At 42.3% G+C, this 10,834-nt stretch overlaps 1 protein-coding gene across 1 annotated transcript in view; it reads left to right on the top strand.

The window, feature by feature from the left end:
* The first annotated feature begins 76 nt into the window (after positions 1-76).
* Positions 77-10,834, top strand: part of ddb1 (damage-specific DNA binding protein 1) — a 33,376-nt gene continuing 22,618 nt past the window's right edge. The window contains exons 1-9 of the mRNA XM_068743478.1: positions 77-137; positions 2,382-2,530; positions 2,853-2,969; positions 3,347-3,568; positions 3,695-3,809; positions 4,690-4,787; positions 7,957-8,115; positions 9,952-10,035; positions 10,259-10,375. Coding sequence (XP_068599579.1) covers positions 77-137; positions 2,382-2,530; positions 2,853-2,969; positions 3,347-3,568; positions 3,695-3,809; positions 4,690-4,787; positions 7,957-8,115; positions 9,952-10,035; positions 10,259-10,375 — 1,122 coding nt within the window. The remainder of the gene's footprint in view (positions 138-2,381; positions 2,531-2,852; positions 2,970-3,346; positions 3,569-3,694; positions 3,810-4,689; positions 4,788-7,956; positions 8,116-9,951; positions 10,036-10,258; positions 10,376-10,834) is intronic.

Here is a 10,834-nt window from a genome sequence, read left to right as displayed (position 1 = left end):
TTTATATTATCTATGATTTTGTCACTGTGGAGAGATTAAAACACTACTCTGGTGTTTTTCTATTTTCGTTGTCAAGATGTCGTACAATTATGTTGTAACAGCCCAGAAGCCTACGGCGGTCAACGCCTGCGTCACAGGTAAGTCGCCCGCTGTGTTTTCTCGTTCCGCTTCGCGGAGTGATGGACATTAGCTACCTGCAGGCTAACCGGAGCTCCCGCGCTGACAGTAGAGAGAGCTCCGGTCGGGCCTGCCGCTAGCATTTGTTTTGCTGCGTGAAATGCGTTCTTCTTATACAAGGCATGCGTCCCGGGTCTTGGCAGTTTGTAGCATTCCTGCTGTATCGCGCACAGGCCGGCCGGCGAACCTTGCATCGAAGCCTTGACTGTAGCGTCGGCTTTCGTCGTGACCATTTTGGTAGCCCAGCTTTGAGTTGTTGATAAACATTAGCATGTTGCAAGAAAGTGTTTTTCACTTATGCATAGTGCTGACCGTATTCTTCTGTCCACACTTCTTTTTTTCTTCATAGTAATATTGGAGCTCTTTCTTCTTAACAACACACTATTGGGGTGGAATTAAATCTGACATTTTCATAGATTGAAACTCCTATAAACTAATTATTGAGTTATTGAGAATTATTGATCAATAACATGTTGAGGAAATACTGCTCAAAGTGACGACCTAAATCACTCTACACAGCCATCCACTATTCAATTACTATTTTTAATGATTGCTGAATTATAAATGTTGATACAGTCATCTGATTCTTGTACTTGAGTCAAATGGCTGTGCTCTGTTGACCTTTCCCCCCAATAATTTATCGCCTTCATAAAGTTTGTTGTTGAACAACAAACTTTTTGTTGAAATGTGCAAGTTGAAATCTGAAAATTTTCAAATACCAGAACAAAAGCCTTTAATTATTTTTGTACATTGTCATCATTCACAATTGAAGCAACACATTTTGTAAAGTTGGTAGAGTGTCATTTTTGCGTCATCTGTGTTTGTTTTTTTAAACCCTGTAAGCTCGTGGAAACTGAACAGACCGTTTGCTGTCTTTTTGAAAGTGGACTTGTTTCTGAGGGTCTGAAGATCAAAGCCGTCCAATGTTGGTTCTCAGCCTGTTTTCTTGCGTTCAGGTTCCTTTAGAGTCCTTTGACTTTTTACCTCCGCCGAGGCGGTTTTTATCTAATCGCTGGCGTTCGTGTCTGTCCGTCTATTGGTTAGATAACTCAAAAAAGTTCTGGATGGATCTTGATGACATTTTTAGGAAATGTTGGAAATCTTACCAGGAACAGATGATTACATTTATGACTGGTTGATGGTCTAGATTCTTATACTTCCTGTTGGAGCAGAAAACAAACTTTGTTTGGATTATAAGTGTCTGGATCCTCTAGCAGTCACACACATACTTACAGTTTGAATTGTATGTTATTGTAGGTGGGAGGCAACCAGAGAAAACCCAGGCGGATATGGGGAGAACATGCAGATTGTTTGATTGATTCTTGCCTCTCGCCCGTAGCAAGCTGGCATAGGCTCCACTGCTCCAGCAACTCCCGCAGCGCGGAAACAAATAAAAACAAATTCCTAGAGCCACCTGGCGATCCGGATCATCATCAAAACGTTATACATTGTTCTGACCTCGTGCCCTCGTTTAGCCAACGTTCAGCATTGACGTTTAGTGCACGTGAAGCCTAAACGTGCCATCTGCTCTGGCGTATGTCTACAAAATGAAAAGCTTTGTGGAAAGTGAGTAAAAATGTAATCCTGGGAGGAAGATTGTTCACTGCATTCAGAGACATCCCGTCACAGACTGGGATCATCTCGGAGTGTAACAGCTCGGAAATCTTTATACACCAACCATGAAAAGTAAAAGTGAATTGGACTTGATGAGTATTTATACTGATTTTTGAATCCATAATTGGGCTTTTCAATGTTAAAATGTAATATTTTTTCCTGCCCTGATTCTGGATCAGATCCAGAAGACATTTTGCATGGTAGTGCATATCAGAGCCATTTATGACTGTGATTTTTGGTGAGTGAAAAGCCTCCATCATGGAGGCTTAAATGGAGAAAAAAACAAAATAATTGTATGCAGACGGGTATTTCTGATCGCTCTGAAAACATAATGGGATGCAGGTTAGACCCATTTTAAGATTTCTTTTCTTCAAGATCCATCCAGCAGTTTTTCCATATTCCTGCTATCAATCAGACAGACAGACGGACGTCTGTCTCAGCTCTAAGACGACGCTTGTTGATGTTGTCAGCATCGTACTCTTTGCCCCATTGCTGATATTTCTCTTTCAATCTCAACTGCCATTTTGTCCCCATTCTCACTGCAATAGCGTTGTAATGAACAGAACGTAAATGTTGTTTCTTTCATGCAGGTCACTTCACGTCTGCAGAAGACCTTAATCTGCTCATTGCTAAAAACACACGCTTGGAGATCTATGTGGTCACGGCAGAAGGGCTGAGGCCCGTCAAGGAGGTCGGCATGTATGGAAAGATTGCCGTGATGGAGCTCTTCAGGCCGAAGGTGCGTGACAGAACTGTCATTGATCGGTTGTACTGAAACAATGTGCAGTTAAATATTTCTATATTAAAGTTCAACTGTTAAATTGTATAAAAAAAAAAAAGAAAATTGAAGGAGTGCAAGAGAGGAGGAAGTCTAGGAATAAATATTTCATTCGTAATGTGTTGTTGCACAGTGATCAAGGTAAATGGTTTTGGGGCCTGGGAAGTCTGTCCCTGCTCATTGGTGATTGGTGAATTAGATTGCTGATCAGTGCCAGGTCAGTTTGGCTTCCTCTGAGCGTTGGGTCTGTGATGACTCCAGCTTCTTTTTGTCTTTTGGTCAGGGTGAGAGCAAAGACTTGCTCTTTATTCTTACATCCAAGTACAACGCCTGCATCCTAGAGTACAAACAGAACGGGGACAGCATCGACATCATCACCCGTGCCCACGGGAATGTGCAGGTGAGTGAGGCTGCTGCGACGTTTCCCTTACATTTCTTGAACTGGGTGAGACTGTTGTTGTTTGTTTTCCACTTTGTACATATTATGTGTCTTTATAATTTATATAATAGTAATTTATTCTTATTTGTATTGGTATTGTTACATGGCGATGAACCGCAAGGGCTTTTTTGAAATGCTCCTCGTAGACAGGGTGTTTCACTGTACTTGTACTGTAATACATTCTATTGTTTGGCTGTACTTGTACTGCTCTAAACTTCTATCTAATAAATATATTCATCATCATCAGAACACAGTTAATCACAAGTTAGTCTGATGTGTAATGCATGCTCTACATTTCTCCAAATCAAATATCTTCTTGATTCTTTTCTTCTTCTTAGGATCGCATTGGCCGTCCGTCGGAAACGGGCATCATTGGAATCGTTGACCCAGAATGCCGCATGATTGGTCTGCGGCTGTATGATGGTTTATTCAAAGTGATCCCATTGGACCGGGACAATCGCGAGCTTAAGGCCTTCAACATTAGGCTGGAGGAGCTGCAGGTCATTGATGTTCACTTCCTGTATGGCTGCCAGGCTCCAACAGTCTGCTTCATCTACCAGGTGTGTGGTAGGATGATTGTTTGGGGAGGGGGGGTTGCTGCATGTGCACATTTTCCAAACTAATGTCATATACTCATTCAAGACCTCCTTTGTAAATGCAAGCCTGTGTTCTGATGTGTGTTGCAGGACCCTCAGGGCCGCCACGTGAAGACCTATGAGGTGTCTCTGAGAGAGAAGGAGTTCAACAAGGGCCCCTGGAAACAGGAGAATGTGGAGGCCGAGGCCTCGATGGTCATCCCAGGTGATCACGGCTTATATTATTACTGAAATTATCTATCCGTGATGAGGTATTTGCTTTTTTTTTATTATTCCCTTAAAATTTAGCTGACCAATGTCGAGAATGAATTCTGCCTGTTCCTGATGGAACAAGTAGCTTTAAAGGTTTAAATGTTTACATTCAATGCCTCCAGCTATCGCAGAAGAGAACCAGCCTCCCACAGCGAAGCAGACTTTTGTCATTCCCTCAGCGATGTTTGAGAAACAAAGCAAAGAAACTGGATCCTCACACACACTAATTACAGTCCTGATTAAATATGAATGAAGATTTAATCACCCAACCCACGTCTCACTTTGAATGCCTTTGAATGGCAAGTTCAAACAACTCAAATATATAGCATCGCTTCAAATGTTTTTTTTTTTAACTGTCCCGTCGAGCTCATTAATGAGAATGTTATGACAGGCCGGTCATTAATTTCATAGCAGTGTTTCCCAAAAACTGTTATTTAGGAGGCTCTGAATGGAAAAACTGTCTGACTCAAAATGCTTAAAGGACGGTTTGTTAGTGAACCGTTTGGCTGCGATTGGAGGGAATTACTGTCAGGCCACCAAACGCAACACGAGGAGGACAAAGAAGGACTCGCATGTGGCTAAGTTGAACTCGTGGACTTCCTGAACACCAAAACAAGACGTGGAGAAGCTCATGTCTCAACGTACGCAGATGCAGCGTCAGCGTTCACAGATTAGGACGCCATTACTCCCGATGTATTTACATTCCAAGTGGTTGTACGCTTCCATATTTATGTTCAAAGTAATCCGAGCCCCATGTAAACGTATAGCTTTGAACATGCAAGTTATTTGAAGCTGTATTCATTTAGCACTCTCTTTGCCTGCTTGCATTTTAGTTCCGGAGCCATTTGGTGGCGCTATAATCATCGGACAAGAGTCCATCACCTACCACAATGGAGACAAGTACCTGGCCATCGCTCCTCCGACAATCAAGGTAAAGACATCAAATCAAATGTAGAAATGTCCCTATTTTTGTCATCCATCTCACCGACGGGTTGCAGTGCAAAATACGTTTACGTAGCGTCTGGTGACGATCTGAGTCGTGATATTTTCACAGTGCAATTATATTCTTCTGTGTTTTTCCTGTCATAATTGTGACTCAAAGTAAAAGCCAGAAATGAGTTCCCATCTTGTATGAATCGCCAGCTCTGCACAAAATGGCTGATCTTTGTTTAATAGATAGCATCCTGCTGGTATCGTGACACACGCACACACACACGCGCACACACACGCACACACACACATGCACCAGTAACCCCTGAAATAAAGTTAAAAAGCAAAGCAAAGGGATTTGTCGAGCAGATGCAATATGCAGACGGGGCTTCATACCCTTATCTAAGGGAGCAGTACCGGTACTAATATGCAATGCCAGGATGCAGTATTCTTTATAATAAGTGATGGGTCCAAAGAAAGCGAGCGGTGAGGATGGCAGTGAGAAGAAAAGACGCCTGATGATGACGATGGAGATGAAGCATGAAGTCATCGACCAATGTGACCTTGGTGTTTGTGTAAGTGAATTGGGACGCCGGTACGAGCGGAGTCCATGGATGATATGTACAATCGTAAAACAGAAGGATGCTATCAAGAACACAAAGGCACAACTAGTAAGTTTATGTAAGAGTACCTGTCAAGGTACAATTACTGTGTAAAGTGTGTACGGTATAAGCCCCCTCCACGCCGTTGTTCATTGCTATTGTTAATCTCATAATAACAGTAATACTGTATCATTTATTATGTCATTTTGTGTGTATCTCTATAGCCATTAACTGGGGGGGGGATGCGATGCGCGAAAACTGAGGCACTCCGCATACAGCTGAGCTTTTGTTTTACATTATTAGCATTGATTTCAGTGTTTTTAGACGGCTGGAACAGATTAAATTGTTTTCAGTTATTTTATGTGGGAAAAAATGTTTTTGACATGCGAGTGATTTGAGCTTCGAGCTCGGTCCAGGAACGAATTGCACTCGTATGTCAAAGTATTACTGTGTTTGTGGAGTTTAGTTGGCGACTCTGTAATGTTGACCAGTCTTCTATATGAAGATGCATTTGTGCTCCGTGCTGATTCATATCTTGTCTTCTGAATAACTCTGTTTGATGTTCTATATGACGGGTTTGTATGAGATGGAGGGTCGGCAAACATATTGATGGATTTAGCTGCACATACTGAAACAACAAGCTTCACAAGATATGAAGAGAGCACTTCAGGGGTTGTGGGAGACGGGGTGAGTTCGACTGTGGGGATAGATAAGAAGTGACAGAGTTGCCAGAAGGGGGAGACAAAGATCTGCAGTTTTCAATCATGAGATTTCACAAAGCAGTGGTTTTATTGCAGTACAAATACTGGGTGGTATCCACAAAAGGTTATACATACCAATACTACACCAGAAATGAAATTAAAAATGTGTTTAGGTATCACCAAAGCTTTCATGTATTTGTTTTCAACATGTAGTTTTGCTGAACCACGAAGTCGTTCTCATCTGATCATTGCAAATGCAAGTGAAGCTCTGGGTGTTTACAAGACATCTGTTCTGTTGTTGTCTCCTCACAGGCTCACAGCTCAAAGCTTTGTCTTTACAAGCCTTGAACGTCCTGTACAATTATGCCAGCCTCGCCAGCTGTTACGGTTCCTTTCTCACTTCGTCCCCACCGTTGCATCAGCAGACGTGTTAGGGAGGAGTCGGTGATGAAGCCACGCGCAAAATGGAGTATTATTTTTGGCTTTTCGGACACCTAATGAGACGTTGGTATTCACGCGGGCTCCTTTCAACAATTTCATGACAACTCAGGAAAATGTATTTTGATCTATAACTACATTTTTGTTGGGGAAGCTAATTAATAAACGGCCCTCTGAGGCACAGAATTGAAAAATGAATGTGAAACACAAAAGGCTTTACAAGTAATATCTTTTTGAGACTGGTCCGTGGCAGACTTGCGGAATGCAGCAAGCTAATTTCCTGTCATTCCGTTTACAGAGATGCTCCAGGACATAAAAGTGGTTCTGCACTTCTCGACAGACGGCAGACAGCATAATTGAGAAATTAAATGTTGTAAATGCTCAATCAAGTGGGAAATTGACTGGGCTCGCACAGTAGATGACGACGAGAACACTGCCTTCCGTTGAAAGAAATGTAGAGCGAGCTTATTTGTTTGTTTTGTTTATTGTTCCGTTCCTTTCACAAAAGTGGACACCTTAATTTCTGCATAATGCTTTAATCAGCACTTTCTTTGGAGCGGAAGCTGCAAGAAGAAAACAATTCTTATTCTGGCTTGCCCCTATTTAAACCACACCCCTTACCATCGATTTGGCTGGGCGACACCATCAACACTTTGATTTTAACAACGGAACAAAAATATGCAAATGAAAGAAAATAGTCCATACAAGTAAACGGCTCAAAACAATTGATCACTAACATCCTGTTTCAGTTGCAGAGTGGCACTTCTGTCTGTTTGCACTGTGTTTTTACATTTCTAAGAATCTGTGCAACATTTTTAAACCTTTTAGTTGGGAATTCCATATTTTTACACCAACAACCGAAATGCACGTGTTCCATCTTCGCTGTAAAGCTTCTGGCGTTTTCCTTTTCTCTTGTGTCCAAAAGGCTTCATTCAAGTGGGGAATGGAAGAAGTCTAGATGCAGACTGCAGAACTTTGATACCCTGTAACTATAATCTGAGTTTAAGTATCTCGGCCAGGTTAATACAATTGGCCAATGTCATCTCATCACACTAACACACACACAACATATGTACGCACTGTATATGTAAGTTGATTATTCTGTATAGAAATACAACAATATGTTTCAGATCATTTTGAAGCAGTCTTGCTTCTGCAAATTGAAAGTTTCTTGGTCAGACATATTGTTGGTCGTAATACCTTCAAGAATTCATCGTCGTAGGTTTTCAAACATGGAACAAAACTGTGGCAGAGTTCGAGTACAAACCTTTACCCACATTGCGTCGATCATTGTGGCTTTACTTTCAGATGCTCGTGTGGCACTGATGAGATATCGGAATGGCGAATCCCCCCCCCCCCCATTCGTCTGCTGTATTCTAACAGTAAGCATCATTTTACTGATTTGTGTATGTGGCCCTCTGTTTTGCAGCAAAGCACCATTGTCTGTCACAACCGAGTCGACCCCAACGGCTCGCGCTACCTGCTGGGGGACATGGAGGGCCGTCTGTTCATGCTGCTGCTGGAGAAGGAGGAGCTGATGGACGGCACAGTGGTGCTGAAAGACCTGCATGTGGAGCTGCTGGGAGAGGTCTGTTTGACTGTTAGCAAGATAACTCGAAAAGTTCTGGACGGATCTCGATCAAATAATCAAGAAATGTTGGGAATCTTACCAGGAACAGTTGATAAAATGTTGGTGATTATCCAGAAGAGATCCTGGATTATGGCTCAGTTTGAAATTACTGTTAACATTGCAGTCGATGGAACGTCAAACATTGTTCCTCAATATCGCGGTTGATTATTGGCCGATGTTTATGGACTTTGACACGATCGTGTAGTGTGGGAACCTCCCATCTCGCCATCGAGTTTCATCCGGATCGGATCCAGATTGCGGATATTGTCGCAATTGATTATTTCCAAAATAAATGGGGGTGCATTGTGTTGCGGCCTCCTGTGCGTTTCATATTAGAGCTAGAGATTTCTAACAAGCGTCGTCTCATAGCCGAGTTAGTTCCGCATCAGGGCATGGCAACGGATTTGTCATGTACACACGTAGCCTCCGCTGAGAATTTGTTATTTATTTACGCGACCGAGTTTTTATCCATCCACACCGAACCGCACAAGTGTGTTGTTCAGCATGCCAAACCATTCTTCGACAGTAATCCTATCCAGTGTTTCTATCTCTATCTCTATCTGTTTCTCTTCCCTTTCTGTTGCTTGTTGATTTTCCTCCTGCTGCCTTTTCCTCTCTTTACACCTTTTGTTAACGATTGACTGTCTAATGGTTGACGTCTCTGACAGAAGCTAATGGATCCGTCCACACGTGCAGAAGATGAGGAAAAAAATAATTGATCACACGCCTGCGTTGTTTGCACGCCAGGCTGCCGCTTAACCCTTTTCAGTTGATTTAGAGAATGACTGAACGCCAGTACTCTATTCTTAGATCTAAAGCTCATTTTAAAAGCACATAGCTTTGGCTTGGGGGGGGGGGGGGCGCCTTTCTCTAATGACTTGCCAAGGAGTTTTGGAGAGGTTTCTTGTGAGTCGGCCGAGTGATGCTGGATTTAGAAACGATCTAGTAGGTTAAGATTGTTGAGCAGAAGACGGATTGCTTTTCAAATATTACTGAACTTTATATTTTAGAGATGTCTCCAAAGACTGCAGGCAGGCATAGCCATTCATTAAAATGTCAGACATTCATCTTGGTTTTAGGGTCACATGCGGTGTAGAGCCGAGGTTTCAGCACCGCAAAACATGTGACATTAACGTTTACGTCTTGTAGTTTGGTTGACGATGCAGCCCCGTCAAACAGCCCGACTGGCAGAGTCCAGTCACTTTAACCCTGAGCAGGGACACGCAGTCCTGTAGCATTAGCTCGGGCCTGCATCTACTGTGAGGCGTCGCCTAAACGCTGCGGCGGGGGGTCTCTTTTTTGACTTGTTCTGCTAATCTCAGAAGTTTGAGACGTGACTTGAGACTGTAGTTTTAGTTAAACCCCCACTGCATTCATCTTACTCTGTGTAATTGCATCTGAAATCAAAATAGTAGTACACATAGTAAACGTACAAATGACGTCAAACTGATTTCTGTTTCTTTAAGTTACTTTTTTTTTTACGTCTGAAAGTGAAGTGTTAGTCCAACAATTGTTTTCATCTTGCGGTTGAGCATTAAAATATTTCAACTATTTGTATTAAAGTATGCCATCCAGGCACTCCTTGTATATTACATTTTGGTGTTCTAATGTTTTCTGAGAACAAACAGGGCATTTTAATTGTTCAGTTATTCGATGAATGGAATTTTGGCCTGATGTGGATTCATATCCTAAATGTTCTAACAGTCTTTCAGCGGTTTCTAGAGACACGTCAGTAACTGAATGTCGACACTGTGGAGAATGAGCTGTTTTTGTGTGTCTCTCCATCGTCTGCAGACATCCATCGCCGAGTGTTTGACGTACCTGGATAATGGTGTAGTCTTTGTTGGTTCCAGACTGGGCGACTCCCAGCTAGTAAAGGTAAGTGGTAAAAGCCAGTTTCCTACTTTCTACAGTAAATATGTTCAGTTTTTGATTTGTTTAGTGTGGTTTTTTTTTTAGAGCATTGATTTATTGTTTTGGAATTTTAATTGATTTTCCACAATTGTAACAAAAACAATAGAAACAGCCGTTCAAAAGTCATTCAGAGTAGTTTCATCTATTTGTTGCTGGTTTGTAAAGAGGGTGCCATTTGTTTTTGCAGCTCAACATAGACAGCAATGAGCAGGGCTCCTACGTGGCTGTGATGGAGACGTTCACCAATCTGGGTCCCATTGTGGACATGTGTGTCGTCGACCTGGAGAGGCAAGGCCAGGGCCAGGTGAGAGCCAGTACTTGATTCCTTCATTTCTGTGAGAAACGTTTTTAGTTTGGCTGCTGTCAAATCAGCAAATAGACAAGAGGCCCCGTCCACAAAACATTAACTTCTAGTGGCCTTCGGTTGTCTCTTGTTCTTCAGAAAACCAGCCATGCAGTGGATAAAATAAGTATTGAACCAAGTCGCCCCCTTTTTCTCAGTAAATATATCATGCAGAGAAATCCAACCTTGGATGTCCATAAATTATGTGTAATAAAATGGAACGGCACAGGGAAACACGAGAATGAAGGGAGGCAGAGAAATCCAAGACACCGGCCAAAATCTGTCAGGAATTAGAAAGCAATCCTGCCGCTTGTCAGTGCAAATGAATATCAGCTGATTCAGGTACAACTGATGGCCTTTAAAAGAATTAAGAAAAAACGGGTCTCATTGACAAGAAACGTCTCATGGTGGGTGAAAGCC

The sequence above is a fragment of the Brachionichthys hirsutus genome, chromosome 1, assembly GCF_040956055.1.
Source record: "Brachionichthys hirsutus isolate HB-005 chromosome 1, CSIRO-AGI_Bhir_v1, whole genome shotgun sequence".
Lineage (NCBI taxonomy): Eukaryota > Metazoa > Chordata > Actinopteri > Lophiiformes > Brachionichthyidae > Brachionichthys > Brachionichthys hirsutus.
Note: the sequence above shows the minus strand (reverse complement) of the source record. Positions and strands in the feature narration are given on the sequence as shown.